Source organism: Sinocyclocheilus grahami, unplaced genomic scaffold, assembly GCF_001515645.1.
Source record: "Sinocyclocheilus grahami isolate Dianchi unplaced genomic scaffold, SAMN03320097.WGS_v1.1 scaffold118.1, whole genome shotgun sequence".
Taxonomy (NCBI): domain Eukaryota; kingdom Metazoa; phylum Chordata; class Actinopteri; order Cypriniformes; family Cyprinidae; genus Sinocyclocheilus; species Sinocyclocheilus grahami.
Window position 1 is genome coordinate 48,784 of NW_015505297.1, and position 15,765 is coordinate 64,548.

Consider the following 15,765-nt stretch of genomic DNA (forward strand, 5'->3'; position numbering starts at 1 on the left):
CTTTTTGTGCTGTTTACAATGTCGCTAACAAAAGTCTGAACACCTATTTCATTGTTTTCTATTGTAGGGACATTTTATAAATCACTTAAAGAACCTTTAAACACACAGTCTCGTATTTATTTGTAGGACACTTGTCTCCGAGCTGGTCGAATCGTTCTTTTGCACACTGAATTTGCTCACTTACTAATGTCGCTCCCTTGAAGCACGTGACTGAATTCGTGCCTTCTAATACTAACTATAGTACGAGCCAATAGCCATGGAGAAGGCTGTGATGAGGGGCATTTTATTGGCTGGACTACTGAACCGATACGCCCATTTTATTGAACGAATTGGTGTTTTGAGGTTTTGAGCCTGAAGTGAACATCCCGCTCGTGAATCAACTGAACATTAATTAAATCTGTGATTATTTAAGCTATCGTTTTTGTGCTTTTACACAACGCCTTAATACAAAAATGATGTCCAGTATTTTAGGAAATTGTTGGAAAAAATCTAGATTTGTTTGTTGTCATTTGTGGGGAAACGAGTGAACGAGTTTTAAAAGTCGTTTGAGTGAAGAATCATTTGTCGCCACCTTTTTGTGTAAAACGATGCACCCTGCAGATATGACCAGCACTGAACAATGGACAGGGTCGATAGCAATGTATTAAATAATTCTTTTAACGTTTTTTTTTTTGTTTGTAGAAAATGGATGAGAGAATACTGGCAAATATATACAGGGAGGGACTGAGATGAAAGACAGCATTTTGAATCGTAGCCTATATAGTTCAAGTAACGTGCTTTAATAGTACAGTCTTTGAAATGTGTGCTTTCTTTTCTCAGTGAAGCTTTGCATTATTCACAGTTTTTTTGCCTTTTAATTCGTATGGCAAAATAAGAATGGAGACTGGTGATTTATATCAGTGCAGCTTGCCTGTACTACTGCATTTGTTGTATACTATCTGGATGGGGTTGGCAGTCATGTGATCCACAGCACCGTTCCGTCAGAGCGCGGGTTGCCTTCACACGCCGAAAAATCCCTCATTCTGGGTTTATTTTGCGCCAATGCATAGCATCCCACTGCATGACTTTAACGCTCTGTGGAGTAAAATCTCCCATGAGCATCTGGCAACCATTTAGACGCATTGAGAGCGAGTTGATAGAGGTGAGTTTGCTGATAGAAACGAATGCAGAATTTTTATTTTATTACTCGAAATAATTATTTTCTTGTTGGCTCACATTGTTCTCAATTGATTTCTTTGGAATGTCACAGGAATAGTCAATGTTGTATACTGGACGGTTGTGTAATTATATCACGAGTGTAGGTGGCAACCATTGATGGATTTATTGTAAACTGCATCCAGCTTAATTTCCTTAATTACCTGCCACTATTCTTACATAAGCATATGTGTGAAACTAAGCTTGTTATGATTCGGTAGCCCTATAAGGTTATTTTTTAATGTTTTATTGTATTGTAGTTTAACAGTGAGATTATGTTTTAAACGAAATTTCATATATATTTTTAAGCCTAAGAGAAACGCGTGGAAAACGTAATATTTCTATTGGAAATGAGAATAAATGCAGTCATGAAGTCTTAGGCTGTGTGTCATTAAAATTCAGCCATCATCACATCCCTGTTGCCATGACTCCTGCGAGCTGCCTCATCCTTAGTTGTGCAGATTTTTAAAAAAAAAAAAAAACAATTTTTGTAAAAAAAGATGCTTCGACGCATAATTTCTGTTGCGTTATTCTGAGTATAAAGCACGAATTGTAGGGGCTTTAAACGTCCTGTGACGTAATGGGGGACCAATGTCAACTCAAGTGTATGTGCAGACAGAGAAATGAAATGTCTTTAAATGATTCTGCATGCAGAGCTTGTCTCATCATCATACGTGACTTGTTCTTGTTTTTCAATCTGCAAATTATACATATGGCTTTTTCTCATATAAATATATACATTTGTGTGTGTGTGTGTGTGTTTCTCTTTGCATAGAAAACCTGGACTACCAAAGACTGAAAGCTGGTTTTGTATAACGAGTATAAACTGCACTAGGCCTGGACTTTTGATTTAGATGTAATTCACATAATTTTGTTGAACAGAAATAGAACAGACTGCATTGCTCAGGATGTGCAATAGTCTCAGACTATAATGGCCTGATATTACTCACACTTTTTCTTAAGACACATCTGCAGTTAAGAAATTATCTGGTTGTACTGCAATTTATTTGAATAAGCAAGTAAAATGGAGCACTCCTTCAAAGACGGAATTCGGACCAATAATGTCCAGGGACTGTGAAGAGGTGAGTATTTTCAGAAACTACATTTTGCAATCAGTTTTCTGGTGCATCGAAAGCAATATATGTTTGTTTGATACAAACAGAAATTTGACAAATAATGTCATATGTTAGATTTTGCAAGTGGCATTCCATCTACATTCCTTCTAAAACTACTAATAACTTTTATACTTATTAGGCATGCTTTTGCAGTTTTTATGGTATTAGATGTGACCCTACATGGAATGTGATTTGTCCCACCACAGGCTTATATAAAGGTAAAGTCTGTGATTTGATTTCTGTGCCACTAGCAACACAAAATTGAATTGCAAAAATAATGAAAATAATTTTCAAACTGGCTGTTAATTATCAAATCCAACTATTAATGGCTTACATTTCTCTTTGCATGTTAAATTTGTATAGGAGATGGTATTTTAACATTTTAAAATCATCTTGATTTACAATGGTGAAAGAAATGGTTACCAGTTACGGCATTTAAAATATACACTTTCCCATACATTTTAACCTAAAATTTTGATTCTGAAGACAAAAATGTCCATGCAATTTTTTTATATTTTACTGTTACTTTTATTTTATTTATTAATTTATCATTGTCTAAATTATTTTTATGTAAATCACTTTACATTACCACTACCAGTGTGTTTTAGCTATAGACTAAAAAGGCCAAAAAAAAGCACAAGTTGGTTTCAAAAGGTACATCTTTATACCCCTATCTTTATTTACCCAAAAAGGATCCATATCAGTGCCTTAAAGGTACACAGTAGTACCTAAATGGTACATATTAGTACTATTAGTACCTTTTGAAAAGGTACTGCCTCAGTGACAACTTTTGTACTTTTTTTTCTGAGTGTGTATAAATAAACTTGAACCCATTTATCGAATGAATATGCACATATTCTAATATAAGTTAGTATTAATTACCATTAAAAATGACTGATTTTAAATATTTCAGCATGAACTCCCTCTCATCTCCCTCTACACCTGTAGCCTGGTCAGTCTGTAGGGATGTTGGCTGCGGTGGAGCATGGTCCGGTCCTCTGCAGTGACTCCAACATCCTCTGCCTCTCATGGAAAGGGAGAGTTCCCAAAAGTGAGAAGGAGAAGCCGGTGTGCAGGAGGCGCTACTATGAGGAGGGCTGGCTGGCCACTGGGAACGCCAGGGGTGTTGTGGGTGTGACGTTCACATCTAGTCACTGTCGAAGGGACAGAAATACCCCACAAAGAATCAACTTCAATTTACGGGGTCATAACAGTGAGGTGGGAGTTTGCCTCTTCTCTTATGGTTTAAATAGTTGAATTGCAAGTTGCATTAAGTAATGTTTTCCACTTTACACCTAAGGAAATTAATAGTACACTGTAAAAAATGTACGGTAAAAAAAGAAAAAAAAGAAGCTGTGGTTGCCAGAAATTTAGCATAAAAACATGGTAGCATAATTTTAGGTTTTAGAGATTGAACTTCAATTTACAGTTAAAAATATATATTTCATTAACTGAAATAATGTTAATATACCAACCTACTAAAATCAGACTTTTTACCTTTATAATTAGAATTAGTAAATTATAAATTAAAAACTGGCGGTAATGAGAAAGCCACATTATGAGTCAAAGTTATCTTTTCCACAAGCTGAGGTACACTCTTAAAAATAAAGGTGCTTCAAAAGGTTCTTCAAGCGATGCCATAAAAGAACCATTTTCGGTTCCACAAAGAAGCATTCAGTCAAAGGTTCTTTAAAGAACCATCTCTTTCTTACCTTTTTATAATCTGAAGAACCTTCTTTTTCCACAAAAGGTTCTTTGTGGCGAAAGAAGGTTCTCCATTTAGACAAAAAGGTTCTTCTATGGCATCGTGAAGCACCTTTATTTTTAAGAGTGTATATACTAATATATAACTATTTATATACTAATATATAAATATATATATATAAATAACTAATAGGTTTACAGTGCTATACACATAAATACAAAACACTTAAACATTAAAATAATGCAATAAACATTAATTTAACAATGTAAGATATAGGATAAAACCCTAATTTACATAACTGATAAGAAAAAACTAAGAAGGAAACTGTTGTTTTAATAAAAGAAATATCAGACGTGAGCACAGAAGAATTGTCTGTGTCACACAGAGATTTCTGGGAATGTCAGTTTATTGTTTATCACTGTAAAATATAAGGTGACTTCCAAAAACAGTATATTTTACTGTATAATTAAATGAAATGTCCCATTAGAACTATTACAGCTTTTCACCATATAGTAAGGGAATTTACCGTCGTATTTTTAGTCTTTACCATCAAAATTCTGACAATTAAATTTTTTTTCTTCAGAAAGAATTACTTAATTACATACAGTACATCAAAAGAATGTGTATTTGTCAATTTGCCATCCTATGCATGAATAGTGTGCTCTTGCAAAATTCTGCTAGAACTTCATTCCCACGGTGCTGTTCTTGTACAGGTTGTCCTTGTTAGGTGGAATGAACCGTTTCAGAAGCTTGCAACATGTGACATGGAGGGAGGGATATTTGTGTGGATCCAATATGAAGGAAGATGGTCTGTAGAGCTGGTGAATGACAGAGGTGCCCAGGTATGTTAGTATTTCATGCTTATTTTTCATCTGTGCTGAATGTCACTGTATTTTCATTACATGTTAAGTTTGATAAACTTACTAATATCTTTTGATTGATGCATTATCTTACACACACAAAAAGGCCATTAACCGTGTAAAGCCTGAAATATGAAATAATAGTCAGAAAATTCTAATTTAAAAAAATGGAACAGTTTATTGAACTTTTAAACAAAATATTGAAAAAATCTTTAAAGGGGTGGTTCACTGGTCTTTTTCTAGACTTGATTGTGTTTATGGGGTGCAGTCTAACATGTGTCAGTGCTTCGTTAAAAAAAAACACATTTTTTTTTCACATAATTTACCTTTATTCCACACCGCTCTGTCCCTTCTCTGAGAAACGGGCTGATCTTTTCCTGTTTTTATGAAGTCCCGCCCTCAGAAATAGGCGATGGGATCTGATTGGTTAGCTAGCCCAGTGTTGTGATTGGCTAAACCGCCTCTAGTGCGTGTCTAAACGTAAACTGAATTTAAAAAGTGCATTTGTCACAATTTAGCTTTATTCCACACCGCTCTGTCCCTTCTCTGAGAAACGGGCTGATCATTTCCTCCTTTTATGAAGCCCCTCACTCAGAAATAGGCGATGAGCTATGATTGGTTAGCTAGCCCAGTGTTGTGATTGGCTAAACCGCCTCTAGTGCATGTCTAAACGTAAACTGAATGAGAGAGAGAGAGAGAGAGAATGAGAGAGAGAGAGAGCGAGAGAGAGAGATGCAGAGCGTGTGCAGAGCAGGGGGACGTGAGGAACAGGACTGAACCGTAAAGCCATGTTGGCCAATCAGAAGCCTGAAAAAGTCTCTAGTAGGCGGAGATAACAGCGCAGGCACTGACGTCACAAGCCAAAAACTCCGGTTTCGCTGTCTACACGATAACACTGCAACCGGAGTTTTTGAATATCTTCACCCTGGCAGGCGTTTTCAAAAATGTTCGGTTTCAGTGAACTGGTGCTGCATTTGCGTGTGGACGAACGGCCAAACCGCGTAGAAAAAACTGTGGTTTTAAAAATAACCGCGTTCGTGTGGACAGGGCCAAAGTTGGACATACTTTTATATCCAAATTTAAATAAAAAGCTAGTAATAGTTACATTTTGCAACTAAATAAAAAGATTTGTTATCTAGTACATACAGCTTAACGTTAGTGAACTAAATAGACCTATAAAGTTTCTTCCATGGTTCTTTGTAGCCATTTTTCAACAAACTTTTTGACATTACATGACATTACATTGTAAGCATCATCCATTAAAGAAAGAAAATAGAAGGTTCAAAAGAACAGTATTTATTTGAAATAGAAATCTTTTGCAACATTATAAATGTCTTAGTATCACTTTTGAATGATTTAATGCATAACTGCTGAATAAAAGTATTAATTTCTTCTATTTACCCCAAACTATGAAATGGTTTCCACAGTTTATTATGGTTTCCATTAAAATACTGAGCAGCAACAGCTGTTTTCAACATTGATAATAATAAGAAATGTTTAATGATATAAACTACAGCGCACATTCAATTATAAATAAACTACATATAATCTAAATATCTTTTGGTTTAGAGGCCCATCACCACGATTTGCTGGGGTCACCGGGACTCACGGCTTTTTCTGGCCTGTGGACCAGCCCTGTACGTAGTGCGTGTAGAGCATCGTGTGGCCAGCCTGCAGCTTCTATGTCAGCAAGGCATTGCCAGTGCTCTTAAAGAGGAGAGAGATGTGGGAAAACTGAACATGCCTTCACTCCTCTGTTCCTATGTTACCACTGCTTTCATTCCAACTATCAAGGTACAAAAGAAGCAAGTGCAGTTTTTGATGTATGCTAATGTGAACTAAATGCATATTCTTTTTCATCTCACCAGCCACCCATCCCAGATCCGAATAACATCCGAGACTTTGTGAGCTATCCGACAGCAGGGAATGAACGCCTGCACTGCACTATGAAACGTTCAGAGGAGAATCCAGAAGCAGGAGGCCCCTGTTATACCCTCTATCTGGAACACCTGGGGGGTTTGGTGCCTATTCTCAAGGGTCGTCGCATCAGCAAGTTGCGACCGGAGTTTGTCATTATGGACCCAAAAATGGATGTTAAAGCAGGTACTGCTATATGCACTGTTGCTTATCATGTGTACGTTAAGCTCAAGCTTAATGTGTAAATGCATTGTCTTTTTTGCCTTGAAGACTGGTCTTTAATTTGATCTAATCTTGTCTTTCAGATGAGGTCTGTGTAAATGGCATGATCTCCTACATGACTGACAGCTGCAACTGTTCAGACTCAAGCGATATTGAGTTGAGCGATGAGTGGGTTGGGCGAAAATCGCCCAAACTTTCTAGAGGAAACAGGTCTCCTAAGCTTCCTAGGTACTCTAAACATATGAGGTACTGTTGAATATAAAATTCACACAATATTAGGGTACCAGAAACTTAAGTTAATGTTAACTTAACTTAAACTAAAGAAATGTTTGTTCCATCACAACCTTGACAAAATACAATACAGTAAATTTCAGAAAAACATCAAATTACAAATCAACAACTTTTAACTTGATAGCAAATAAAAGAATGTTCCATTTAACTGTCTTTTGTTTCATATTTGTTTTGTTCTCTAGAATTAATATGGAATCAAGAAAGTCTCCCAAACTTGCCCAAACATCTCAAGAAATGTCTAGGTCTCCTAGACTACCAAAGAAGCCTCCAGTTCGGTCTCCGAGTCTTACTCGAAGAGAATTTCTAGTTGATGGCTTTAGTGAGGTACTTAACATTTTATTTGCAAGCTTATTTCGGCAATAATTTTATATTAATCTTGCCTAGAATTGATAGGGTAAGTGTTTGTATTTATTGCCTCTGTCTACTCGATACTGAGTAAAGCATTTGTCACATTTACTGCAGCATGAACTAGCAGACACCTCATTTTCTTTAATCTCCTGCTTTACTGAAGAGAAATGACAGTAAACCGACTCTGACCTTGATTATTTTCTATAGCTATCACTTAATTTGCTTTGCAGCATAATTACTTGGCCCAGGTCACCTCTAACATTTGGGGAACAAAGTTTAAGATTGTAGGCCTTGCCTCATTTTTGCCAGCTAACTTAGGAGCAGGTATGTTGTCAGGTTTTGTATTCAAGTGAACAGTTTCACATAGTTATTTTAAATAATAATTGTAATGTTTTAAAAATATTTTTTGACAAATGTTGCATGGTGTTCCAGTTATTTATAAAACTAGTTTGCTGCACCTACAACCTCGTCAGATGACCATCTATTTGCCTGAGGTGCGTAAAATTTCCCTGGATTTCATGAGTCTGCCAGTCTTCAATCCCAATGTGTTCAGTGAAGATGAAGATGATTTACCTGGTAAGAATCAGTAGAATATTTTTGTATTTTTTTTTCTTTGTATAGCTTAACTACAACAAGTAAAATCAATCTCAAAATGTCCTTGCTTATTTCTAGTTATGGGACCCTCGGGAGTGTCAGCCGACAATCCTCCTTGCACAGTTAATATCCCCATTGCCCCAATTCACAGCCCTGCTCAAGCCATGTCCCCTACACAGAGTATAGGTCTAGTCCAGTCTCTCCTAGCCAACCAGAATATTCAGCTTGATGTCCTTACCAATCCCACCGCCACCGCCACTGCAGCAGCTGCAGCTGCAGCCGCAGCAGCAACAGCAGCAGCAGCTAATGCAACAGTATCTGAGCATAGTCAGGACACTGTGACAGCACAGTACACTGTGCCAACCAGATATTCCAACCCTGGACAGGTGATTTTCAGTGGACTGGAAATGAGTAACATCCTAAGTGGAACTCTTCCTCCTCCTCCACATCATCTGCCACAACAACCCCACCAACAACGTCAGCAACAACAGCAGCAACAAGACCACCAACAATCAAAACATCAACAGCAATTACAACCACAGCAGCAGCATCTGAAATTGCAACATCAGTCACAGCAACTGCATCAACAGTCGCTGCAGCAGCAACACATGCAACATCAGCAGCAACTGCAAACACAGCAGCATCAGCAGCAACTGCAAACACAGCAGCATCAACAGCAACTGCAACAGCAGCATCAACAGCAACTGCAACAGCAGCATCAACAACTACAACAGCAGCATCAACAACAACTGCAACAGCAGCATCAACAACAACTGCAACAGCAGCATCAACAACTACAACAGCAGCATCAACAGCAGTTGCAACAACATCAACAGGCAATGCATCAGCAGCAACTGCAACAGCAGCAACTGCAACAGCAGCAGCAACAGATTCAACAGCAAGTGCAGCAGCATCAACAACAAATTCATCAACAGCATCAACAACAATTCCAACAGCAGCAGCACCAGTTGCAGATTCAGCATGAGCAAATGCAGCAGCAGCAGCAACAAATGCAACAACAGCAGCAACAAATTCGACAGCAAATACAGGAAATGAGGCAGCAGCAGCAACAACTTCAACAGCAGCATCAACAAATACAGCTGCAACATCAACAAATGCAAAGACAGCATCAACAAATGCAGCATCAGCTTAAAATGCAAATGTCCCTCCAACATCCACCTTCAGGGTATGCTACTCTAACCCTGCATCAATTACAGCTGATGCCTCAAATTCCTCATCCAGACCAGCCACCAGACAGAGGAGAACAAGTCCTCCCTCTTAAGATTCCCTCACGACCACAGTCTTTCATTGAAACTGACACCCTTGAGGTACAGATGCGTAAAGTAAACCCTCCACCACCTTACCCAGGTACAGTGGTATCTGCAGCAGCTGCCGCACCAACTACAGCCCCTCCTGGTCTTCTTGTTAGCAATGAGAATGGCACTACACTGTCAACAGATCTATGTTTAACTAAGGACGAATTCTCTCTTCACCCAATTAGCCTTCAATACCCAACTCCACTAGGCTATGAAAGAATCACTACTTTTGACAGTAGCGGAAATGTCGAAGAGGTATGTCGCCCAAGGAGACGCCATTTAAGGAACCAAAATGCCTACGGGATGCAAGGAATGGGCAGCTCCGCCACATTGAAAGTAACTTCATCTGAGAACAAGAAGATCCAGTTGCCATACAGCTCAGCAACTCTTAGTCGTCTCTCAGTGCCTAGATATTCCATACCAAGCGGAGACCCACCACCTTATCCTGACACATCTAACCAAATGAACACAATCAGAAGTTCTACACAAAGGATTGACAGCAACTTGATTCATGCCACTTTGCGTCGAGATCGCAGGGAACAGACCCTGAAGGTTTCTCAAATGGTGGAAACAGTGAGGACTCTACCGACTAAATCCAAAATGAACGGTTCCCTCACGCTCTCCTATCAGCCAAGGATACCCACAGCTTTGTATACATGCACTCAGTGTAGCAGTAACAGCAGCAGCACTAGTGTAAGTGTCACAGGTGGTGGCACAAACAGCAGCGGAATTGCTGGAGGAACTGTGGTGAGGCAAGACTTCCCACCTGGTAAAGGGGTCCAACACAGCACGATAATTGTGCACTCCAAAAGTGCCTCGCCATTAGCCTCCCAGTCCTCCTATAACCTCCTGAGTCCCATTGACAACAGTAGAGAGAGAACTGTCTATGTCAACTCTGCCTTTACAGAAGATGAGACACTAAGTCAGCAGTATCATCTTGAAAAATCAGTACGGCATTTAACGCTTGGGGATGTCAATTTTACAGTCAAACGGCCTCCACCTTACCAATGGGACTCACCTGCAGCAGAACAACTCTGGATACCTCAAGAGCAAAATTTATTGCCTGGACCTCCAGGACCACCTCATAAGCCACCCCCATTTTTACTTAGCCAGCCACAGCATTTAGACATGACCCGACTACCTTTTGTCCTTTCAACAAAGCCTCCCCCCAGTCCCAATTCTATGACCCTCCCTTCAGCCTATCAGTTATCCCTTTCACCCTTCCCATCAGTTGTAGGGCATGGTGGACCTCAACTACAGCCTTTGCAGAGTCCTGCACAATCATGTGGCCCCAATGACATGGTAACATCTAGCCCTTTTAGCCAACCAGACCCAGCTTTAGTCTTACCCCCAGGCTATCCCACAAATTTGACCAATCTAGGTTGTTGCACTCTGCCTCCCATGTACCCAGGGACTAGCTCCTGCAGCAACCTTCAGCTCCATCCAATGAGCTTGCATCCTTGGAGCACATATAGCACTTGTCCTCCCATGCCAGACCATTCTGCCACGCTGCCCAGTAAGACCCTTCAGGCCCTGGAGAAGCCAGTTCTCTCTCCTCCTCCACCACCACCTCCACCTCCCCCACCACCTCCTCCTCCACCTCCTCTCCCTCCTCCTCCTCCACCCATTGAGCTCTTGAACCATCAGAGTACTTCTGAGGTGGTCGCAGAATCTGGAGAGAGCTTTCAGGATCAGTCCTCTCTCAATGAGAGTCCACAAGGAGCAGAGAGGTTCAGCAAGAAGGGACGTAAGAGGCTTGACAGTAGGGCAGAAGAGGCAAATATGTCTGGAGTCTCTGAAGGGAAATCCAAAAAAGAGAGTCGCACACTCTCTGACTTTAATTCCCTAATCTCCAGCCCAAGACTTGGCAGCAGGGAAAAGAAGAAACCTAAAGGGCAGAAAGAGCCGTTGAACAAAGCCAAGAAACTGAGTAGGACCTCCAATGAGTTCCAGGACAGCTCTGAGAGTGAGCCTGAGCTCTTCATCAGTGGTGACGAGTTGATGAACCAAAGCCAGAGCAGCAAGAAAGGATGGAAGAGCAAACGCAATCTTCGTACAGCAAACGAACTTGAGGAAATCAAGTGCCGTAAAGCTAACGAGAGAGAGGATCGTAGTCTTGGCAGCCAAGGCTTTGTCTATGTTATGGCCAACAAGCAGCCATTGTGGAACGAAGCCACCCAGGTTTACCAGCTTGACTTTGGAGGACGGGTGACACAGGAGTCAGCCAAAAACTTTCAGATTGAGCTTGATGGACGCCAGGTACGTGATTTTATTTAATTGAGAAACCAGTTTGAAAACAATATTTTTGCAGTTCCATTTTGTGACACTTGGGGCAAAGAAATTACACCTTTAACAAATATGCGCGTGCACATAATTAGTAGCTTGGAGCAGTGGTTCTTAATCCTGGTGCTGTGGACCCCCTGCTCTGCACATTTTGCATGTCTCCCTTATTTAACACATCTGATTCAGATCATCAGCTTGTTAGGAGAGAGCTCTATGAACTGAACTGTTTTGTGTCAAATTAGGGAGACATACAAAATTAAGAATCACTGGCTTTGAGTAATAAGCATCTACCCTGCACCTAACCCATAATTCTCTATTACAGGTAATGCAGTTTGGCAGAATCGATGGCAATGCATATATCCTGGATTTTCAGTATCCATTCTCAGCAGTACAGGCATTTGCTGTGGCCTTGGCCAATGTAACTCAGAGACTTAAATAGAAAACCTCTCCAGCAATCTTGTCCTTGAGTACAGATGGACTGAAAAAGAGTTTATTGTTAATTGCAGATTGTGAGAAAAATTACATTCTCTGCTGCCATAACGTCTGTGCAATGTCGGTTAGTAGCCAAGAGATCTGGTCACTCTCAGGCAAGGCGTACACAAGACGTAGACAGGTGGTCCAACTATAGATTTAGTGTTAACAGTACCTTTTAGTACCTTTTTGTTAACAGAGGTTCAAGCCGATTTAAGGTTCCACCTGAAAGGTGGTACACATCTGAAGAAGAGTTAATATTTGTGTATTGATGGAAAATAATTTGATTTAATTCACTTTTATTGATTTTTTCCATGTATTTCATTAGTATATAATGGTGTGATTTAAATATATAGATAATTACTAAAATCTGTGATAGATGTTAGACTGTGGGCTTTGTTTCTTTTTTCCCTTGATTTCCCCATCTCCTTTTGTGTTTGTACCTGAGATTTATGTGCCAAATTTAGATTTCCTATGTAAAAACATTGTGAAGTGACAGATTTTGACAATTGTTTGTGGTCAGCAACCAATGAAAATCTAGGGAGGAGAAAACTTATGTTTGAATGTTCTCATCCCACGACTCACTTCCATGAAGTGAAACAGAGGTAATATATTCAAGTTATTATCATATTTTCCCAATTGTGCCACTATAATGAATGCATTTTTAAGGTTTAAAAATTCATTTAAACTTTAAATTGAACTTTTTCTTCACAAAATGTCTTATGTTATATTGCATCATTTGCACACTGTTATTGCAGTATCTCAGTAATGTCCTTTTTGAATGAATATTTGCTTTTTAATGTTAACAGTAACAGAAATCAAAGTTTGAACATTTTTAATTACTTTCAAATATATATTATATTGTCATTGTCATGGAAGTGACATGACAGAAAAGTGCTGTAGTTAGATGTATTCATATTGTCCATGACACTTTAGCACGAACTATATAGTATGCATTAATTTAGCCAAAAAAGGTCTTATATCACTATATGAATCAAACTTAACACACTGTATATTATGCAATGAATGGAATATAAATGAAATCGAAAGTTGATATGTAGGAGTTTTTCTCATTCCTAAGTTTAAATAGTCAACCCAAATTTGATTTATGTAAAGGGACATCTTTTATTATATTTAATAATTGGTTTCAAATATTTATGTATTAATATTTAATATTCTGCATTAATATTTAACAGTTCTTATGGCAATTTGCTTAGTTTCTGATGTTTTCCAGTAATTTCATCAGTTTTTATCACATTTTTGTTGGAAGCCAAACAGTGGTTCAGAGTGGGGTAGTGTTGATATGGTTGATGTTTTAAGCACTTCTTGATTATTCTTGATGTTGTATGCTTTGATGATTTGCAGTTGCAGTTATTTCTAGCCACTTTGTACTGGGATATTCAGGCCCAGATTAAAATATGTGGAATGTGAGGCTTTAACTGTGCTTTATTGCTTAATTATTCTAATGTACATTTACAAAATGTAATTGAAGGGTGTCAAGGAAAAGCATTAGAATGTGTGTGCAGAGTAGGCTTAAAGTCACTAAATAAAATCAAACTAGATTGATGACATTTGTGTCGATTATTGTCATTATGAAGGTATTCACATTGATGGATTGTTTTTGGACGTATAGTATTTAATTCACACCTGCCTCAGCTTTGATTAGCTACCAACCAATTCAAAGATTACTGGGTGGTTTTTTTTCTCCTTTAGTGTCTTGGGATCACCACAATTGTTTTTGGACGTATAGTATTTAATTCACACCTGCCTCAGCTTTGATTAGCTACCAACCAATTCAAAGATTACTGGGTGTTTTTTTTTTCTCCTTTAGTGTCTTGGGATCACCACCTATAAAAGCAAAGTCAACAACAGATTTGAAAAGCAGTGCAACTATTTGGTTACTGCACTGACCTCGAGATGGCGCACGTATGTTAGCATTGTGCTTCTGTAGTCTATGTTGGAATCTTGAGTTTGATTCATGTTAGCGAATCGGTTCGTTCACACAGTACGAGTCAATGAGCCTGTTAATCAAACCGACTCACAATCTTTTTTTTCTGGATTTAATTTGTAATTCAATTAATTATTTTATGATTAAAATGCTGTTCTCTCAGGCTAATAAAATTGCATTAAATGTTGTGTTTATTGTTCAAACATTGTTCACACTGAAAACTCCTGACTGAACCGTTTTGTAATGTTTCCAATATTAAGAAAATTGTCAATCATTTCCAATATTGTTCTAAGTTTTGTTCATAAACACAGATGAGTGATCCGCGCTGTGCGAATCGGTTCGACCGAACCATTGAAAAGATTCAGTTGAAAAGAATGATTCTTTTGAGAATCGTCGACCGTTCACTGTTTAGTTTCCCAGCTGACGGGCTAAGCGCGCGGTGAAAGATCTCAGAGACTTGACAATGGATCTCGATGAAGATATAGGTACGTATGTACATACATTTAAATGATTGATTGTTGTTGGGTGATCAGCATTTAGAAACGTTTTGAATCCTTAATGAGTTTTGAACTTTTAGCGCGTTTGACAATGACAACAAATTATTCTCGAGCATTCGATTTACAGTGTTTCTTTACTAACCAAGAAATGCATGTGAACGTTGTATAGGTGATTCTTCACCAGCAGAGACTCCAGCCACTAAAATGTCCAGACACCAGATATTAACACTTATTGCAATGGCCTCCATAAACTTCAGTTCCATGATCTGTTACTCCATTCTGGGACCATTTTTTCCAAATGAGGTACATTGATGATATTTCATAGAATCTGACTTGCATCCCTGTTGAAAAAACCAGCATATGCTGGTTAGGTATGTTTTGACGCTGGGATGCTGGTTTAAGCTGGCCCTTTGCTGGTTTAAGCTGGTCCTTTGCTGGTTTATGCTGGTCCTTTGCTGGTTTATGCTGGTCTTTTGCCAGCACATGACCAGCATAAACCAGCATAAGCCAGCAAAGGACCAGCTCAAACCAGCATAGGACCAGCGCAAACCAGCATAGGACCAGCACAGGACCAGCAAAGGACCAGCAAAGGATCAGCAAAGGACCAGCACAGGACCAGCACAAACCAGCAAAGGACCAGCGCAAACCAGCATAGGACCAGCAAAGGACCAGCACAGGATCAGCAAAGGATCAGCAAAGGACCAGCACAGGACCAGCACAGGACCAGCAAAGGATCAGCAAAGGACCAGCACAGGACCAGCACAGGACCAGCAAAGGACCAGCACAGGACCAGCAAAGGACCAGCTCAAACCAGCAAAGGACCAGCGCAAACCAGCATAGGACCAGTGCAAACCAGCAAAGGACCAGCAAAGGACCAGCACAGGACCAGCACAGGACCAGCTCAAACCAGCAAAGGACCAGCGCAAACCAGCATAGGACCAGCGCAAACCAGCAAAAGACCAGCAAAAGACCAGCACAAGATCAGCAAAGGATCAGCAAAGGAC

General features: G+C 39.3%; 2 protein-coding genes across 2 annotated transcripts in view; both read left to right on the forward strand.

The window, feature by feature from the left end:
* The first annotated feature begins 1,102 nt into the window (after positions 1 to 1,102).
* LOC107589648 (tubby-related protein 4-like) lies at positions 1,103 to 13,449 on the forward strand. Its single transcript, XM_016278153.1, has 12 exons — positions 1,103 to 1,141; positions 1,970 to 2,276; positions 3,258 to 3,527; positions 4,728 to 4,856; positions 6,444 to 6,668; positions 6,743 to 6,977; positions 7,097 to 7,259; positions 7,487 to 7,628; positions 7,883 to 7,976; positions 8,085 to 8,228; positions 8,325 to 11,821; positions 12,168 to 13,449. The coding sequence occupies exons 2-12, from the start codon at positions 2,256 to 2,258 to the stop codon at positions 12,282 to 12,284; spliced, it is 5,037 nt and encodes a 1,678-aa protein (XP_016133639.1). The 5' UTR covers positions 1,103 to 1,141; positions 1,970 to 2,255; the 3' UTR covers positions 12,285 to 13,449.
* Positions 13,450 to 14,662: 1,213 nt separating this feature from the next.
* Positions 14,663 to 15,765, forward strand: part of LOC107589650 (MFS-type transporter SLC18B1-like) — a 5,367-nt gene continuing 4,264 nt past the window's right edge. The window contains exons 1-2 of the mRNA XM_016278154.1: positions 14,663 to 14,749; positions 14,931 to 15,064. Of these exons, the coding sequence (XP_016133640.1) occupies positions 14,728 to 14,749; positions 14,931 to 15,064 (156 nt within the window). The 5' untranslated portion in view covers positions 14,663 to 14,727. The remainder of the gene's footprint in view (positions 14,750 to 14,930; positions 15,065 to 15,765) is intronic.